This window comes from Equus caballus, chromosome 1, assembly GCF_041296265.1.
Source record: "Equus caballus isolate H_3958 breed thoroughbred chromosome 1, TB-T2T, whole genome shotgun sequence".
NCBI classification, from domain to species: domain Eukaryota; kingdom Metazoa; phylum Chordata; class Mammalia; order Perissodactyla; family Equidae; genus Equus; species Equus caballus.
The window spans coordinates 151,886,617-151,907,190 of NC_091684.1; the positions used below are offsets into that span (position 1 = coordinate 151,886,617).

At 40.6% G+C, this 20,574-nt stretch overlaps 1 protein-coding gene across 3 annotated transcripts in view; it reads right to left on the reverse strand.

The window, feature by feature from the left end:
* Positions 1 to 20,574, reverse strand: part of SCG3 (secretogranin III) — a 37,554-nt gene that overhangs the window by 10,141 nt on the left and 6,839 nt on the right. For all 3 annotated transcript variants that reach the window (XM_001501619.6, XM_070236487.1, XM_023617451.2), the window contains 6 exons: positions 19,979 to 20,121; positions 18,786 to 18,935; positions 16,147 to 16,324; positions 12,295 to 12,411; positions 8,396 to 8,479; positions 6,365 to 6,502 (listed from right to left, as the gene is read on the reverse strand). In XM_001501619.6, coding sequence (XP_001501669.1) covers positions 6,365 to 6,502; positions 8,396 to 8,479; positions 12,295 to 12,411; positions 16,147 to 16,324; positions 18,786 to 18,935; positions 19,979 to 20,121 — 810 coding nt within the window. The remainder of the gene's footprint in view (positions 1 to 6,364; positions 6,503 to 8,395; positions 8,480 to 12,294; positions 12,412 to 16,146; positions 16,325 to 18,785; positions 18,936 to 19,978; positions 20,122 to 20,574) is intronic.

Consider the following 20,574-nt stretch of genomic DNA (forward strand, 5'->3'; position numbering starts at 1 on the left):
TTTGTCCCGACCCTGATAACTATCCTGATCCTTGCCCCCAACCCCTTAAAAACACTATAGAAATCAGTAGAGTTAACCTATTGAATGCTGGATATACTAAAGATTCTGGACCTCTTAAAAGAGTTTTTATAAAAATTGTTTGATATAATGCTTAAAATTCTGTAAAGATTATATGATTAGTTTTTTTTTTAAGATTTTTAATTTTTTTTCTTTTTCTCCCCAAAGCTCCCCAGTACCTAGTTGTGTATTTTTAGTTGTGAGTCCTTCTAGTTGTGGCATGTGGAACGCAGCCTCAGCATGGCCTGATGAGCAGTGCCATGTCTGTGCCCTGGATCCAAACGGGTGAAACCCTGGGCCACCAAAGTGGAGCGCGTGAACTTAACCACTCGACCACGGGGCTGGCCCCTGATTACAGTTTTGAACTGCACAAAACAGAGCAACTGATACCACTTCAGCTCTCATGGATGCCAACATGGGCCCCACAACCATTCAATTAAAGAATTCCTGCAAAACGATGACATTTTACCTGCACATATGATACGGCATGGACTAGAGGGATGAGCACTGAATGGCAGTCAAGAGACATAAGTCCAAGTCCTCGCTCTGCCACTCTTTGGCTATGAGATCTTGGATGCGTCACTTCATCTCCTGAGCCTTGGTTTACTTATTTGCTAATTGAGGGGTGAATTCTAAAATGAAGGTTCCTGGTTTCTGTGTACGGGAAGAAATTCTCCTTTGCTGTCCTTGGAGAACCTGTGTTGGTGGAAGGTCTCTGGTCTGTGCTTAGCTCTTGGCACACTTGCTGACTCGCAAGGCAGAAGACTGGACTCACTATTTTTGGACATTTCTAGCAGAATGCCTTAGGGCTTGAATAAAGGCATGAATTTTCTTCTCTTATGTTGCTTTAAAAATAAGAGCATCCATATAAGTTAGTCAATTTATTATCAATTTATTAATTATAGGCTACCTTCTCTTCTGGCTTCTATAAAGAAGCTATGGGAAGGATATCCTATGGGAAGGAGAGGACATTTAGGTGGAAGATCTTAGAGATCATCTTTTCAACCTAATTCCATGATCTAGCCATAAACTTGACAAATAACGGCATTGAAATAAGTTTATGGGTGTTATAATGCTTATCTCATCCTTTGGATGACTTTAAAAAAAGATTTTCAGTGACTCATAGAGCAGAAGTGAATGAGTAAACATCGAACTGGCAAAAAGAGCCACACTTAGATCATGGAATAAAGTTTTCAAGCACTTTGTTTCCAGAGAGCAATTTACTTGAAAAATTAAACAACTTTGTGGATATGGTTGACATCAGAATAAATTCAATTTCATTGGCATATCCCTAAATTTAGGAATAATTATCAAATCATTCAAATGACTGCACCAATTAGAAATCAATATTTTAAAATATTATTCTTAGGGGCCGGCCCCATGGCAGAGTGGTTAAGTTCGTGTGCTCCACTTTGGCGGCCCAGGGTTTTGCTGGTTTGAATCCTGGGCGGGGACATGGCACAACTCATCAAGCCATGCTGAGGCGGCATCCCACATGCCACCACTAGAAGGACCCACAACTAAAAATATGCAACTATGTACCGGGGGGTTTTGGAGTGAAAAAGGAAAAATAAAATCTTTAAAAAAATTTAAAAAAGAAGTAAATAAAATATTATTCTTAATGAGTCCCGCTAGAAAGCAAGAGTTTAAATAGTCTAAGTAAACTATATTCCAATTCATTTTTCATCATTGGTATTTAAATTAGATTTTTTTACTTTAAACCTGAAATGAGATGCATGTAAACAGGCTTTGTAATTTGAAGAGTGATATAAATGTAGGGTATCATTGTTATTGTTATTATTATCCCTGTCCCTCACAGGCCCCAGCACATGCTTGGCATGGTTAATAAGTATTTGCTGTCGTTAGATGGGGCCATCACCTCACATTGCAAGACCAAAACAGACTCTCTGCAGATACTCCTGCCAATGCATCCTGCTCATAATTATTTCCTTAAGTGGTTCTGGCTGGGCCATTACCTCATCCCTTGCTCTGCTCTGTGATGCCTCCAGCTTTCTTTCCACAGGGAGCCTGTCCTACACCCTCCTGACTCATCAATAAGACAGATATGCACGCACGTATGTGGCTTGTGTTACACTTGCCTACTTGTGGGAAGAACTATTCTCATTTCAAAGCTTCCCCGAGTCCTCAGAGGCGGGCACTGGTTCTTAGGTTCCTTCTGTAGCTCCACTTCTTGGGCACAGTGCCAGGCAGGCCATCGGAATAAATGTTTACTTATTGTTGACTGAATGTCTCAGGAAACTCAGTCAACCCGGCCTTCACCCACATGGATGCTTTTATTTTTCTGCCCAGAGACAACAGGTGTTTTCTTATTGGGTTTTATAACAGAGAAGCAGAATAGCCTTGGAAAAAAGTGCAAATAAGGCAACTGTGAATACAAAGCGATATGTCATAATATGTCCTTTTGGGGATTAATTACATTTTTTCCAAGAAATTTTGGCCCTTGACTTAAGCTTAGTTTGGTGTTTTCTAAACTGTGGTAGAATCAGTTTTCCTTATCCCAGAGTAATGGGGGACCGGGGGAAGCATGAATAAATTAAATCTGTAACTAATGAAGGGAGGGGAACTAACTTTAGCCCCAAATCCCTACCCTCTTCCAAATGTTTCAGTAAACCCATCACAAAGAGTAACACCAAATGGACGGAGTTTTACTCTTTTCTCTCCCCATTATTATCTGATGGAAATCCTAATGAGAAAAGAAATCTGACCTCAACATTAGTCTCCAAACACTCACGTCCTAAATAGGCAATAGTGGCTACCAAGAATCGACTCCTTCATGTTCCTTTTTTACATCTTGTTTTCCTAAAACAAGCAGAGACCCGTCAGCACCCATTCCTAGGAATGCTTGCACAGCCGTATAAGGTGTTGTCTCAAGCACTGAGCACGCTGCCTTAGCAAATCGGAGGGCCTGGATGACGGCTTGCTGTGCTCTAGGAAAATAGAATCATTACACATGGGTCACACTCAGAAGAGATGATGCGGCCATGCTGGGTTGCGGTTGGGGTGAGCTGAAGTGCCTTGTGGTGCCCAGTTCCTGGCTCTCTATCTCAGGCCACGGGACCAGTCTTTTCCTGGTTAGCTAGCTTTCCAAAGTTTACCATTCATCCTCCACTTGACATCCATTAGGATGGCTACCATCAAAAAAAATGCAGAAAATAAGAAGTGTTGGTGAGGATGTGGAGAAATCGGGACTCTTGCACTTGTTGGTGGGAATGTAAAAGGGTGTAGCTGCTGTGGAAAACAGTGCCGTGGTTCCTCAAAAATAGAACTATGATATGATCTAGCAATTCCACTTCGGGGAATAGTCCCCACAAAAGTGAATGCAGGGTCTCGAGATATTTGTACACCTATGTTCAGAGCAGCATTATTCACAACAGCCAAAAAGTGGAAGCAACCCGAGTGTCTGTAGACAAGTGGATGGATAAACAAAATGTGGTATACACATTCAATGGAATATTATTCAGCCTTAAAGAGGAAGGACCTTCTGACACTTGCTACAACATGGATGAACTCTGAGGACATTATGCTAAGTGAGATAAGCCATTTGCAAAAGGATAAATACAGTGTCATTCCACTTAAATTAGGTACCTAGAGTAGTCAGATTCATCGAGACAGAAAGTAGCATGGTGGTTGCCAGGGCCTGGGGGGAGAGGGGGAATGGGAAGTTACTTTTAATGAATACGGAGTTTCAGTTTTGCAAGATGAAAAGAGTTCTGGAAATGGATGGCGGTGATGGTAGCGCAATAATACAAATGTACTTAATGCCACTGAACTGTACACTTAAACGTGGTTAAGATGGTAAATTTTAGGAGCCGGCCGGGTGGCGCAATAGTCAAATGCGCATGTTTTGCTTCTCTGGCCGGGGTTCGCTGGTTCGGATCCCGGGTGCAGACATGGCACTACTTGGCATGCCATGCTGTGGTAGGCGTCCCACATATAAAGTAGAGGAAGATGGGCACGGATGTTAGCTCAGGGCCAGTCTTCCTCAACAAAAGGAGGAGGATTGGCAGCAGACGTTAGCTCAGGGCTAATCTTCCTCCAAAAAAAAAAAAGAAAAAAAAAGATTGGCAACAGATGTTAGCTCAGGTGCCAATCTTAAAAAAAAAAGATGGTAAATTTTATGTTATATGTATTTTACCACAATTAAAAAACATACATATTTTTTAAAAGTTTACCACTCATCCAAAGTGAGCCTAGGGTTGAGTGGAAGTATCAACGCAGCATGACCGGTCGGCCAACAAGGCAGGCACGTCACCGTTTCCACTTTCCCTGTCCATGACAAACACTGTTAATTAATCATCCCAACATTCTTTCCTCCTGAGTCCAGATGCAAGATCATAACCTTTCTCAACATAGGCCACCACCAAACAACCAGAGTTATGTCAGCTGTGTCAGTGTAGGAGAAAACTGTGACGGTCTATGAAATGAATACTAGAGAAAAGTGTACAAAAATACAAAACTTCATAAGATAGGAAAAATCAACATAAACTTGATATATTAAGAAAAATTTCTTTTTCAGCTCTGCCTCAAAAAAGTCCCAATAACTGAAATAGAAGCAGTACTTTTGACCAACATTACCACTCATTTGAACTCATGTAACCCAGGTTCAATTTTCTGTATTTTCTACAAAAACTCTTCTTCAGAACTCTTTGAAGGGGAATTGATTTCAAGTCTTGGGACAGAAGAATTCAGAGGGGGTCTAGAATATCCTGGTGTTGCCAGAGAGCAAAGATGCTTTAGAAACCACTGGGCGCAGTACTGAAAGGACAAAGGAGAAACTTAGGGGGGCTCCTACTGCCTGGGCTGTACCAATTGAGGCATAAAATCATAGTCAACTGGAACAGCTGACGTAACTGGAAAAAGTTAATACATATAAAGTGTTAATATAGTAATAATATAAAATGGAGATAGTTTGCAATTTTATTGCTAAGTTATTAAGTACATAGCTAGTCTGTTCTTTTCTACTTAATGCACAGACGCTGTTAAGCATGGGTCTGTTATTAAGTATAAATGTGAACCTGTTTCTATCTGCATGGGCAGGAGAAATTAGGAACCTGTATGTGGGCCAAGCAGTCTCTTGAAAATTAAGAGCTATCCCATGAACTTGGTCAGCCTTTGTGGTCTCATATCATATTACAGCAAGAAATAAGCAAAGCCCATCAGCCACTAATGAGTATACATAATAAACAATGAAAAGAGAGCCCAAGGGTGTGTTTTCAGGTGATGAATTAGCAGAATGTCAGTCTCCACTCCCCTGTCCCAAGAGAGCAATGACTCACTCCCTCGGCTGCCAGGGAAAAATTCTCTAGAAGACTCTACAGATGAGTCACTGATAAGACATAAGTAAGGTTCCAGTTATATCAAAGCATCCTAAGGACAGAAAGATAAGGTAGGTTTAAGCCACCTGTTCACAACTTCTGGTAAAGACACTGAGTTTCAGAAAAAGAATATCTATCTGAGGAGAGAGGTAAATTTTCCGTGATGTCACTAGCACACTTTGTAATGAAAAGGGCTTGAAGCCCTGGATTATGCGACCAGATCCCACATCCTGACCTCAAATCAGAGGGTTAACAACTTGGAACTTGCAGCCTCATGGAGTCTTTTTCTTGGAGGGTATGATAAAGTTTCTGAAATCTTAGGAAGATGTAAATTTTATATCATTTAGACTTACTAAGGCAGAGCAAAAATTGGACCCCAGGAATGTGTGAGAATAAGGATAAATACGTTAGTTTGGTAATTATTGGGCTACTTTAATGTATGCTTTTTTGATCTTTAAGGCTTGTAGGTTATTTGAAGAGATTTGATATATTGGATTTGTGATTTTTAATCAAGTCCTTAGAAGTGTTTGTCAGGTTGCAATCACTATAAGTAATTAAGGAAATTTCCTTTAAATCCGTACATGTAGATGACTTTGTTGAATAAGTAGTATGTGAGTATGTAGATTAGTGTTGATTATGTTTAAAGAAATATTGCTTAATAAATTCATAAGATCAAAATTTGGACCTTAAACAATATCCAAACAGTCAAGAGTATTCTTCCCCAAGCAGAAAAACCCATTGAACACTAAGGACCATCAAAACATGAAACCAACTTGCCATCCCAAAAGACTCAAGACCATTAAAAAAAGATTGCTATTCAAATAAAGGTACCACATGCTGAATCTTTTCTATACAGATGGTGCTAATTTCTCAGAGATGGTGGGGTTTGCCTTTTGAATCACGCTTCCTGGTGTGGTGAAAGTTTTTGCTTCCCCAATTTCATTGCCAACCTACAGCTGTCAATTCCATACCTTTTGGCTCATCTGTCTTTCCTCTTGGGTTGGAGTTATCATTTTTTGTTGTATCCTTCAAGGTTCCATATTCCTTTTCCATCTTAGCTGCTTCTTCCTTGGTACTATCTGTTTCTTCATGACTCTTTTCTGATGGCACTGTAATCAGATTATGCACTGTTGTTATAATCCTATTTCCTATCTATTAATTAACTCCTAATGTAGAAATAAACTTTATGGAAAAGATACAGTTTGAGGTCAGATCATTTTTTGAGCTAAAAGGGATCTGAGTGATTATCTAGTCCAGCTCCTTCCCCCCATTTCACAGAAAAGGAAACTGAGGCCCAGAGAGGAGAGAGGCCTAAGGTCACCCACTGAATTAGCAGAAGAGCTGGGTCAACCCCCAGCTTCCTGGGCTCTGGCTTAGTGTTCTTTCCCTTCTGCCATATCGTGTCATCAGAGAGTAGATTATTTTCCTTTCCTTAATCAACGTAGGCAATCAGGTGGGATGTGTCAGGTCCAAAAGTAAATTTGAGTCTTGATTCCAAGTGAAAATAACTCTGTAGTTGCCCAATGTCTCCTTGACATTGTGTCTTTGAAGAAGACACTGTCACTCAGAGTGGCACGGAGGATTTGGGGCTCCGACAGGACTTCTCTCCTCTGCCTCCTTCTCCATGCTCCCTTACCCCTGGTCCTACCAATGGGGAGAAGAGAACTGGACCTTTGCTGTCAAGAAGGCATAACCTTGCTCACTTCTCACTTAAAAATAACTAGATTTCTAGCAATCTTATATTAAATCTTTTTTTTAAAGATTAAAAAAAAATTTTATTTTATTTTTCTTTTTTCTCCCAAAGCCCCCCAGTACATAGTTGTGTATTTTTTTTCTTTTTTAGTTGTGGATCCTTCTAGTTGTAGCATGTGGGACACCGCCTCAGCATGGCCTGATGAGCAGTCATGTCTGCACCCAGGATTCGAACTTGTGAAACCCTGGGCCGCCAAAGCGGAGTGCACGAACTTAACTACTCGGCCACGGGGCCGGCCCCTGTATTAAATTTTAAAAATCATATACCTTAATGAAGGTAACCCCTTAAAAAGAATGGTAATGCATCCCTGTTGTCAATAAAATAGGGAACCTCAAGCAGACTAACAATAGGCTTTTTTATTTTCAATAAATGGGTTACTACTATAGAAAAAGGAAAGGAGAAAAAAAGAAACCACTTATTTTTTCATTATGTAAAGCATTCACTACTAGTGCTATGGTCTATGTATATTTTTTGATGCATATTTTTCTCATAGTTGTGGTATACTCTTGTTCCTTTCTTTTGTCGTTGTCATCATTATGGAAGGATATTTTCAGGTTATTAAAAAACTACTTGAAAACATCATTTTAAAGGGCTGCATAATATACAGCCCTCAAATATATGTACATAACTTCTGAGATCAGGACACAGCATTAAAGTTTAGGAACTTGTGACCTTGACTCTTTGCTCCTCCATCCCCCTGGAAGGAGGCTCGTTTGCACAGCTGGGCTCCGTGGTGTTTGCTGTGCTGAGCAGGGTAATGAGAGATGGAGAAGTGAAGAAACTGAGAGAAGGGGCAAAATCACACCAGAGAGGAGCACAGACTATCCCAGAGGAGAGAGAAGACCCCGGAGGGAAGAGTAAGCGGATGGGGCAGAGAGAGTGGACAGATGACCAGGGACAGTAGTCTGGACATGTCGTGATCTGGGGAGAGAAAGAGACACCTAAAGGAGAATTTTAGGACGGATTGCTCAGTTTTGTGACATTGCCCTCTCCTTTTCCCAACAGCCACTTTCTAAGAATCTTCAGCAAAGACTTACATTTCTTTTCTATACTTCTTGGGGTCAGATTTCTGTGCTGAGACTGGCCACAAAATAGCCAAGGTGACAGTTGCTTAATCCCATGGTTAGATTTCAGATTTTAAAACTTTCTGAATTCTGTAATTCTTTATCAATGTTTCTTAAAGATCATTATTTACCACTCAAAAGGGTTATTGCACTAAAAGCTGGAAAAATAGTAAAATAAATCATACCTGGGAAAAGCTTGCTTTTATTGTCAGTGACATTTTTTTCTAGCTTGTTCTTGGTCTGAAGAGCAATTGTTTCATCCAAGTTTTCTGGAGGGAGGAGGGAAAGAAATAAAATTTTATTTCTTGAAAGATGATATCAAACTTCTACTAAAAATGTTTAAATCTCATCAGAAATATCACAATAGCAATCCCACAATATGAACACTGCTAATAAGATGCTTTGACATGGATTTTATTTCTAGGAATCACAGACTTTCAGGATGGAAAGGCATGCTATTTGAGATCCCCAAGTTCAGCCTCCTACTCCGTTAACTGCAGAAGTCCCTTCCATCTCTCTGTGGTCACTGCTAGAACACCTCCAGGGTTGGGGCCTATGATGGACAGCTGTGGTTTTGGCCTACTCAACACCTTCTAGTAACTACATCTTGATTTTCCTCTGGAGAACCCAGACCTCTCCTATTCTCAGCACATTTGGCTCAAGAGGAGGCTGAATAACCCAGGCCTGGCTCCTCAGGGTCTTCTTCCTTTCAAGGAGGAGCACGGGATTCAAGCCAGGCCAATGAGAGTCAACGCTAGGACCAATGGGAGAAAGAGGCTCTCTTCCCACCAGGAGTACTGTGAGGATGTGAGATTGGGGCTATGCCAGCCATCTTGTTCCCCATAAGGGAGCAGCTTGTCTGGAATGAATTAACATATGGAAAGTCAGAGCTGTGAGATGGGGAAGGATAGATTCCTCACACCACTGGTGGACTTCACAAACCTGAAGCCAGACCACCCCCAGCCCTGGACTTTTCAGTTATATGAGGCAATGAACCCCCTTTTCACTAAAGCCAAACAGTTGGATTTCCATCATTCAAGTTCCTCCCTAATTCAGGAGGCAGCCACTTCTACCGTAGGCTTAAGGGTGAGAATTTCCCTCCGCTTATTAAGCTGAAATCTGTATCCTTGTCTTTGTCCTAATTTTGCTTTTTGGAGTAACATCGTTTAGGTCTTACTAGACAGGAATCTAGACTATGACCACCTCAAAGTAGTCAATGAATTAGAATCCACACTCTTTTTATTCAGTTGTTCAACCAGCCACATACCTAACTCACTAATAAGGCAGGCCTTTTTTTGCTATTTGCAAACAAGCATTTCTTTGCAATTAGTCTATAAAGATTCCATTATTACTTTGTATTATTTCTTGCAGGTAAACTCCTTCCACCCTACCCCAACCCTCTTTTGAGAAGAAAATCAGTAGATCCTATTGAGTGATGCATTCTGTTTTCTTCTTTGAAATAGTGGCCTTGGCTGGCAACCTTCGTAGTCACCACACTGTTGGGACCAGAACAGAAAAGTAGGTAACTGGTCATTGTTTGTCACTCACCAAGAAGGGAGGAGAGGAGGTTGATCAATCCTCTCTATTCTACCCATGGTGCCCCTGAGCCCTCGGGGGCCTGAGGGTGGACCTCCACAGCAGCAGAAGTCAAAGCCAATGTGCTTACACAGAAAATTCTCTAAACATAACTCATTTTGTGATTGTGAAAGTTACACATACATATATGTATGAGAAAATGACGAAAACAGAAAATTATAGAGAAAAAAATAACACATTATGTCCAGATCATGTTTTGGTATATTTCCTTCCAATTTTCTATACATATATTCATTTTTTTTAATTAAAAAATTTTTTTTCTAACTTTTCCTTTTTCTCCCAAAGCCCCCCAGTACATAGTTGTGTATTTTTAGTTGTGGGTCCTTCTCATTGTGGCATGTGGGATGCCACCTCAGCATGGCTCGATGAGTGGTGCCATGTCTGTGCCCAGGATCCAAACCAGTGAAACCCTGGGCCACCAAATTGGAGTGCGCGAACTTAACTATTTGGCCACAGGACCGGCCCCCATATATTCATTTTTTAACACCAAAATTGAGGTCATATTCTAAATGGCTCTAAGCATTCAACAGTATACCATGAACATTTCCCCCTACCGTTAGTCTTTATAAACAATATTTATGTTGTATATGTAATATTTAGAACTATTAAAAACACATTTGAAAATAAAATTCAGATAGTCTATCATAAGAATAAATAAATAATTTTAGATACTCTCCTCTTGTGGAGTATCTAGGTTATTTCCACTGTTTCGTTTTGTTCCTATAAACCACTGCTGTCCGATAGAACTTTCTGCACTGATGGAAATACTAATTTCTGTCGTCTTCAACATGGTAGCCACATGTGGCAAGTGAGCGCTTGAAATGTGCCTAGTGTAACTGAGAAACTAATTTTTAATTTTGCTTTATTTCAATTATTTTTAATTTAAATAGCAACATGTGGTTAGTGGCTGCCATATTGGACAGAACAGCCATAAACGGTAGTGAAACACATCCCTTGCACGTTAGCCTTGTGGCATCTCTAACTCATTTCCATAGAATAAATGACTTCATGTGGAATTTCTGATCACAGGGTATTGGTATGGAAAGATGACTGATTTGAAAAATGTCTTTGATCTGCTGTTAAGTGAGTAAAGTAGGCCATAAAGCACTATGAGTAACATGAGCCCATTTTTTGTTAAATAAACTCAGAGAAAGAAACTGCATAGGTATATATGCGTGCATGCATGCACACGCGCAAACACACACACACATAGAAAAACATCTGGAGAGAGATAACCCAGAATGTTTACCTGAGTGCTGGATTATGAGTGATTTTTCACTTCCCTTTTAACATCTTTTTGTATAGACTGATTTTTTCAAAATAAATATGCTTTTTTATAATGAAAAAAATCTCAGCAAAACTATTTTCATGTAGAAAAAAATGGAATTCATACAGAATAATTCTGGATTACTGTGAGATTTTCTCTTGTTTACTTCTCCCTGCCACATCAAAGATTAGAGTGAGGGGCCGGAGGTCATCTGCCCAAAGGACGTCAGGGATGAAGGTATTTGTTGATCGACTAAACCAAACAAGAAAGAGAGGCTTTTTTTTTTTTTTTTTAAACAACCAACATGTAGAATTGAAGAAATGTGCAAGCCTATCTATAAAGTTCAAGGAATCAGGGGTCAGCAAACTTTTCTGTTAAGGTCCAGTTAGCAAATATTTTTGGCTTTGCGGGTCACATGGTCTCTGTCGCAACTACTCAACTCTGCCACTGTAACACAAAAGCAGCCACAGATAACACTGAAACCAATGAGCACCGCTGTGCTCCAATAAAACTTCATTTATGGACACTGAAATTTGAATTTTATGTAGTTTTTTTGTGTCACGAAGTACTATTCTTCTTTTGATTTTTTTTCAACCATTTAAAAATGCAAAAGCCATTCTTAGCTTGTGTGCTATACAGAAATAGGCAACAGGCCACACTTGGCCCAAGGGCAGTAGTGTACAGGCCCTTTGATTTTACAGATGCAGAAACTGAGGCCCAGCAAGGTGAACACCTCCCACCACCCCCCCCAACCCCCCACGCTTCCCCCACCCCTCGGACAGAGCTGGTGGGCGGCAGAGCTGGGACCAGGAGGTGGAACTTCCCAGCCCTGGTCCAATACTCTTTCCTTCTCGCCACAAACAGACTTCCTGGTTAAAATCAAGACTTTTTTGTCCTGACCATCAAACACAATTGAAAAAAAAAGAAAGTCAAATTTTAAGTAAAATGTCTCCTGGAGATTATCAGAAAGTGTTAATTAGGCAAAATATGACAAATGTGAAATGTTTGTACTTGAGCTGGATCTATTTCAATACAGAGTTGAAAATTTCCAGGGACCTTTATTTGTGTGCATGGTCAAGCTGGGCCATTCTGTTTACTCCGATGATTCAGGCTATTTGGGCATAAATGATCAGGTTAGTGAAGTAATTATTGCCGAGTCCCTAATTCCCTTTGGACAGTGAAAACCATCGGCGTGGAAAACCAAATAGACAGGCCTCTCACCAAGGTAGGAGACGCCTTCTTCTGGGGATATGGTGCCGTACTTCACCATCATCTTCACAAAGTCAATCAACGTTTTCATGATGGTAATCAGCGTTTCTTTCTCTTTTGCCTCTTTTTCTATACAAAAGGACAAAATAATTTTAAAAAACTAGTGGAGTATAGCTTCATCTGTCAATGTTAATTTATGAAATACAACATCTTATTGAAATATTTCTCCCTGCGTTTACAGCTAAAATCACATATACAGACATCTGGTCCCGGACTTAAGATGGTTCAACTTACGATTTTTCAACTTTACAATGGTGCAAAAATGATATGCATTTCAGTAGAAACTGTACTTTGAATTTTGATCTTTTCCCAGCACCTTTTCGTGATGCTGGGCAGTGGCAGCGAGTGCATCTCCCAGTCAGCCCCGGGATCACGAGGGTAAACAAATGATACACTTGCAACCACTCTGGGTCCATACAACCGCTCTGTTTTTCACTTTCAGTACCGTATTCAATAAATTACATAAGATAGTCAACACTTTATTACAAAATAAGCTTTGTGTTGGATGATTTTGCCCAACTATAGGCTGTGCGTGTCCTGAGCACATTTAGGGTAGGCTAGGCTAAGCTATGATGTTGAGGAGGTTAGGTGTATTAAATGCATTTTCTTTCTTTTTAAAGATTTTATTTTTCCTTTTTATTCCAAAGCGCCCTGGTATATAGCCGTGTATTTTTAGTTGTGGGTCCTTCTAGTTGTGGCATGTGGGACGCCGCCTTAGCATGGCCTGACGAGTGGTGCCATGTCCGCAGACAGGATTCGAACCAGAGAAAACCTGGGCCTCCAAAGAAGAGCGTGGGAACTTAACCACTTGGCCACGAGGCCGGCCCCCTTAAATGCATTTTTGAGTTACGATATTTTCAACTTACTGACAGGTTTATCAGGATGTAACCCCATCGTAAGTCAAGGAAGATCTGTATTTAATCTACAAAAAACTTAAACTTGATTGGGAGTGCAGGACAATGTATAGGTGTACCGAACTTTTTCAGAAACGGGCAATTATAACTTCTCTAAAAAGGTTTACTTTATTTGAAAATATTTTATTAATAGAGTAGATATAAAGAGACAGTTTGCAACCCAAGGTAGTATGAACTCAAAAGGAAAGTTAGAAGATTGATGACCCAACAACTATTCTTTATTTAGACTATGTTTTTGATGGTAAGAATGACCTCTTTTCATTAATCAAACTTAATATTTGAAACAAGAACACACATGTATCTTTATTTTTTAAATGTAAGGTTGATTTTTTAACAATGGTATATATTGTTTCCTAAACTTTATTTCATTTAACAGTATTTGTGCATATAGTAAAAATATTCCAACAGTTCAGAAGTAAATAATAGTGAACGTAACATTCTCTCCCTCCCTGCCCACTCCTACTCTGTATAGGTAACCACCATTAACAGTCTCTTGGGAACTCTTCATAGCTAACATACTGTTCCGCATCTTGATAAAAAAAGATGGCCAATGATTTCATAGTAGTTCAGTAGATGTATCAATTCTAAAATCAGAAAAAATTTATTTCAATTATTGAAGAAAAGAAAAACCAAGGGGGCCAACCCTGTGGCCCAGTGGTCAAGTTCGTGTGCTCCGCTTCAGTGGCCCTGGGGTCGCTGGTTCAGATCCTGGACTGGGATCTGTACACCGCTCATCAAGCCATGTTGTGGCGGCATCCCACATAGAAGAACTAGAATGACCTACAACTAAGATATACAACTATATACTGGGGCACTGGGGAGGAAAAAAAGGAAGATTGGCAATAGATGTTAATTCAGGGCTATGCTTTTTTTCACTAAAAAGCATAACAAAAAAAAGGAAGAAAAACTAAGATGCGAAAGGAGAGCCCATTTTCTCTATTCTTTTAGCTGCCGTGAAGGATTTCTCTAAATACTCCTAGTCCTTGCCCCCATCTTTTCATCCTCCCCATAGATGTGGTTGGTAGGCAATAGCCATTAGTCTACATTTCTCAACTGATTTGATTTGGGATTTTTCTTCTTTCCACTCCCCTGGAACAGTGGAAGCTAGAGATCTGAGAAAAGTGCCTGCTTTGCAGATTCAAATGATCCCTGAGATCAGCTGTTCCAGGAGCTAAATTGAGGAGTAGGGAGTGAGCAAGCCCATTGTTGGCTCTTATGCTAAGCTACATTCTACTACTCAGTCTTTTTTATCAGTATTAGAGATATTTTGGTTTCCTACCCACTTTATTATTTCCCAATTGGTTCAGACCTTAGGTGAGAAAGACAAGTACTATCAAAGAGCTCAGTGTAAGTATTTAAATTAAAATTCTATAAAAATAAAGGCAATTAAGAATGGAATGAAGGAAACTGAAAGATAAAAACAAATAAAGAACATTCCATATAGTGGAATCCTAAAAATGCCATAAAAGTCACATAGTTGGGAGAGAAGAAAGGTGGCGGAAGAGATTCTGGACAAGGGCTGGTAAATAACTTCAGCCATCACATTATTTGCTCAAGGTCACATCCAAATAGGTATTTGGTATCAGGCTGATGCTCTTCACTGACAAGAAGTGACTCACCAGGATGACAGAGGTTCTGAGCTGCACATCTGCCAACCAATGGGGCAAGATAGCTCAGAAGGGACCCTCAAGATGTACAAGCCCTGCAGACACCAGCAGAAGGGCCAGTGCCATCTGGCCAGTGTCTAGAATTGAAAGACAAGGATGTTCTGCAGAAATGAAAGCACGCTCTAAGGTCACTTCTTGGGGAAATGTTACCATTACAGAAATCTTTATTACAAATGTTCAGTCTGGAGCTGAATCTTTGAACAAGAAGAGGAAAAGCCATAAAGCAGTGTGGGGCATCTGTCTGGACGATAAAAACAACAGAAAATTTGCCTGTTATTTTCCTCCTTGCAGATTAACCAAAAATAAACATGAACTGAAATCTTCGGTTAACTTATTTTGGTGCACATATAAGAGAAAAGAGCAAGACACATTAAGGACTTTCTGGGTTTTTTTGGTGAGGAAGATTTGCTCTGAGCTAACATCTGTTGCCAATCTCTCTCTTTTTTTGCTTGAGGAGGATTAACCCTGAGCTAACATCTGTGCCAATTTTCCTCTATTTTGTGTGTGGGTCGCCACCACAGCATGGCTTAATGAGCAGTGTAGGGCTGCGCCCAGGATCCAGACCCAGGAACCTGGGCGCCAAAGTGAAGCGTGCCAGACTTATAACACTATGCCATGGGGCTGTCCCCAGGACTTTGTTTTTTAAAAAACATCATTTTCCAAGTGTGTTTTGCCCTCCTGACCTCCTTTAGTCCAAGGTTTATTTCACTTTCATTCATTTGAAGACTGAAGATGAAAATGTCTAAAGAGCAATTTCTGAATCACTTAAAAAATGATAAATTATGTTCCATTCACTGTTCACATTCACCCACTAAGAGAGGATAATGAATAAAGCCTTTGTAAAAAAAGATTTGCAATAAGAGTCGAGGCTGAACTGGGTCAGCCCAGGAATACTGATTCATCTCCACAGCTGCAGAGGTTCTCTCCAATACCATGGACACAGCACATATTCCATAACTGTTTGTTGAACAAACAAATGAACCCTCTGGTAACAAGAAGATTAAATTATTCAGAAACTCCACCTTTCCTGGTTAGACTTTGCTAAATATTTCCATGACTAGTACACTTGAAAAACATCGATGTGAACTCTTTTCCCCAAGGCCATAATATATGTCATTGAGGATTGCATTTGGAAACTGAAAACAGGAAGAAAAAGAAACCCACCCACACATTTCCTGGAATGATGGTTTCTATTCCATATGGTTGGAAAACACAGTGTTTACCTGAATCAATACTTTTCAGGAGTGCATAGAAGTTTGGGAAATATTGAAGTTCCTCGAAATTGTCTTCATTGTAGATTTTAGTTCTCCTTTCCAAGCCATTCGTCAGGGTTAAGGTATTAGATACTGTTTCATCATTTTCTCCATTAGTAAAACCATCTTGAATTGCTGCCATTGGAGTCTCCAGTGGGGGAAAAAAATAAATAAAAAAATAAACATTGTGTTAGAACTAATGACACTCCAGCTTGATTCTTTCCTCTGTGGTGCCCTTGAATGTGAAGTGCAAGAATACCTCCTCCTTCGCAAGCTCGTGAAGGCATGTGGGCATCTAGTCACATGGAAAGGTCACTGGGACTTACAGACAGGTACTTCACCTGAAGACCCTGGCGCCTGCTCACAGGAGACTAGACAGGGAATTGCTAGGTTCCTGCTCTGGTCAAGTTCCGCTGCAACAGTTCTCATGAGTGTCTCCTTGTAAAACTGCCTTTCACCCAAGGAGGGGAGCTTTGAAGTCATAATCTGCGGTGCTGAGCTACAGGAAAGCCTGTCCGAATATCTAACACTAGCAGAGCAGTCTCACCTTGAGGACTTCTCAGTGACATTTTAAGGACTGTCTGGAAAAGTGCATAAGACTCTTTCCCCCAGACCTGATCCATGTCCAGTGTTCCCCACCTGAGTTAATGATCCATTGTCCGTTCAGCGAACTAGACAGAAATCTAAGAGCCTTTCTTGCCTCTTCCTCTTCCTTTCCCCCATCCAATATATCGGTAGCCTTGTTGACCCTACTTTCAAAATTCATCCCAAATTTGTACATTTCTCTCTTTCTCTACTGCCCTACTCTAGTCCAAGCTGCCTTCATCTCTTACCTTCTAACTGGTACACAACCCACCTCCAATCTATTCCCAGCACTGCCTTTTCCACATTGTAGTGAGTTATCTTTTTAAAAGTATGATCATTTAACTCCTTTGCTTAAAACCCTTTAGTGTTTCTCATTGCTCTTATGATAAAGATCACTATCCATATATGGCTCAGAAGGCCCTGCCTGGCCTGGCCCGGGTTCACTCCCCCAGTTTCATCTCTCTTGCTCTCCCTGCATGCCAGCCACCCAGTCCTTGTTTAGTTACTTGATACTGCACACATCCTCCTCCACGTACTGTCTCTCATGTTCACAAATTAACTCCTAATTCAGCCTTTGGTTTTTGGCTCAAATCACTTCCTGAGGGAAGCCTTTTCTGAGCCCAAGTCCGGGACAGGTTCCTTTTTTATGAGGTCTTGTAGAACCATGCTTCTTTCCTCGGAGCACTTAATGCAGTTGTAATTAAAACACACGACTACTTGAAGACCACCTTCCTCCTTCATTAGACCATAAGCTTCCGGAGAGCAGGGATTATGTCTGTTTAAATGAGCATTGTATTCCCAGTGCTTGCTAGGTAGTTGGTACCTCAATAAACATTTATTGAAGGAATATTTAATTTGCATTGATCCATTTAGATAACATGAATGAACAGGTTAAGCATATGGACATTTTAGAGATGGGCGAATAAGGAGTACCCAACGGGAGCGAAGCATCATGAAAGTAGCTATGTCAGTTTCAGTTCCGACTGGAAAGCTTGAGTGAAAGTCATAAGTTCTTTGATAAATTTAGAAAGTTTTCTTAGAGTGGGTGGTTCTTCAAAAGCTGTTTAGAAAGACAAAAGCTGGTGGGGATTGGAAGTAGAGAGAGTAAAGGAGAGCTTTTAAGCTATCTGGTAAAAAAAAAAAAAAAAAATCCAGACCCAATTTCTGTTTTTTAGGCTCTTCTGAAACGACCATAAGCCTACATACTCTTTTCTCTTGTATTTGGGATAGGATGTTGGAGAAAATGAGGAGCGATGGGGTCTGGGTGCTCTGGTAGAAAAAAACCAAAGGACAGGTGAGGAGTTTGATATGCTCCTGTTTCCTCCTATGGTCAGCTTCATTTAGAGTTTCAAAGGAATTCAAGGAAGGGATAAAGATTTCACTAGCTTGGCTGATGCCAAGGAAAAGATGAAGAGGCACGGAGCCCAGCAGGGAGAAGGAAGGAGGAATGACTAGTCCAAGTAAAGGATGAAAGGTAACCCTCTGAACCAATGAAAAGAGGAAGGAGCAGGTGGAAGAGCACAGGGTGGAACCAGCAACTGGCTCTGGGGAAAAGAAAAGCTGGTGTGGCAGAGGATCAAATCAACCGAGTTTCTGTTTTTGGGTTCTGGGGGCAGATGATGACATTCACTGTGAACAGAAGTTAGATACCAAAAGAGCTATGAAATATTTGGTTCCAGGACATTGGAATTAGGCAAACAGTTGTTATGTGAAATAACCATTTCACATAATATTATGTATTATTTTACTGTGGGGTATAAAACATAATCTTTACTATCTAATACAATGTAACATGTATCTTGAAATTATTTTCAAAGCAGAATTCATTTGTATCTTTTAACTTATTGGTATTTCATGAATATATTTTAAGTGGGCTAAAAATGTCACATATCCCAAATCTTCTTTAGGACCAAGTAAGGTACTAATTATATGCAGGTTGTATTAATTATATGCAAATACAAGTAGACACACACATGTCCATGCACATGCATATATACACATCCATAACATACACATATACATACCACTTTCTCTGGGATTTTTCCAGCTTGACTCTCGGTCCTGCTTGTGGGTTTACTGGGTTCCTCCTCATAATTGTTGGCTTCCTTTGAGATCAATTTTTGTAAAACCTCAGCTACTTCATCTTCCAGTGTGTGTGCTTGGCTTTCCGTGATCTGTTATAAAGAGTCAAAACACATAACTGTTATTTCCATTTATGTGATTAAAAAATCTAGACTAAAGTCTGTAGTTGAAAACGTGTTTTTAGAGAACCTTCTGGTCCCTTTTTCTGGACAACCTTTGTTTATGCCTCTACTAGTTGCTGGCTGTTATAGTGACTGCCCAGCACTCTTTGGGCTCACCATGCCAGTGGTCAGTCCTGTCTGTTGGAACCCATGGAACACTTATTTTGAGAAACATCTTGAGAGTTGTTTCTTAATCCTCAGTGGCAGGTTGAGGTCAGCTAACGGAAACATGGAAATTCAGTTCCTGAATAAAGCCTGTCAGGGCTGGGAGCCAAGAGGAACAGGGTCAAAGTGGATTGCTTCGAGTTTCCCAGATATTGCTTCCCTTTGCTCATGTTATTTCCTCCTCACACCACACACGTCTTTTACTTCTGCTGGTTAAATCCCATCTATCCTTTTAAGCTAGCTTCAAACACCTCCTTCTCTGAAGCTTTTCCTTACTGCCCAACTGGGTATAGTCCATCCTCTGGCCTGCTGAACTACTCTTACGATTCTTATGCTGCTTTCACCATGGGCACGTGTGTACTTGTCTAGTTTCTCTGATAGACTAAACTCCTAGAGGGAAAGAATATTGCCTTACTTGTCCTCAAAACCTAAAGTGCCCTGGGGCCGCCCCGGTGGCGCAGCGGTTAAGTTCGCACGTTCCGCTTCTCGGCGGCCCGGGGTTCGCTGTTCGGGTGAGGACATGGCACTGCTTGGCAGCCATGCTGTGGTAGGCGTCCCACGTATAAACTAGAGGAAGATGGGCACGGATGTTAGCTCAGAGCCAGGCTTCCTCAGCAAAAAGAGGAGGACTGGCAGTAGTTAGCTGAGGGCTAATCTTCCTCCAAAAAAAAAAAAAAAAAAAAAACCTAAAGTGCCCAGTAGAAACTAGATGCATAGCAAACATTTGGCTACTTGAATTGAGTGGCTTGGCTTCTTAGCATCTTCCAAACTGGATTAAGAATTTGTGTTTATTCTCACGCACAACTTACCAGGCCAAGATTCAGCAGTTTAGAAACGATCTTGTCAAAAACCCCTCTGTCATTTTCCTCATAAATCCTGGTAGCAATTTTCTGGACAATGTCTTCTGCAGTTAAAGGAGTTCCATCTAGTTGGTGAAGGCCATCTGGATCATCTAGACAGAGCAATCACAGTTTCACATCGTACTGATCACAGAACTATTTCATGGATCATATTACAGTCATGTGTCACTTAACCATGGGGTTATGTTCTGAGAAAGGCATCGTTAGGCGATTTTGTCCTTGTGTGAACATCATAGAGTGGACTTACACAAACCTAGATGGTATAGCCACTACACACCTAGCCTATACGGTACTAATTTTATGGGACCACTGTTGTACATATAGTCCATCACTGACCCTGTCATTATGCAGTGCATGACTGTATATAATCTATACTTGCTCTTGCACACTCAGATATGTTTGGAATATATTTATGGTGCAGCTTGGTTCACATGAACTCTTGGTTTGGAATAAAATTTGACTTGAAGTTAAGAACCAAGGGTGAGGGGCCGGCCCCGTGGCAGAGTGGTTAAGTTCGGGCACTCCACTTCGGTGGCCCAGGGTTT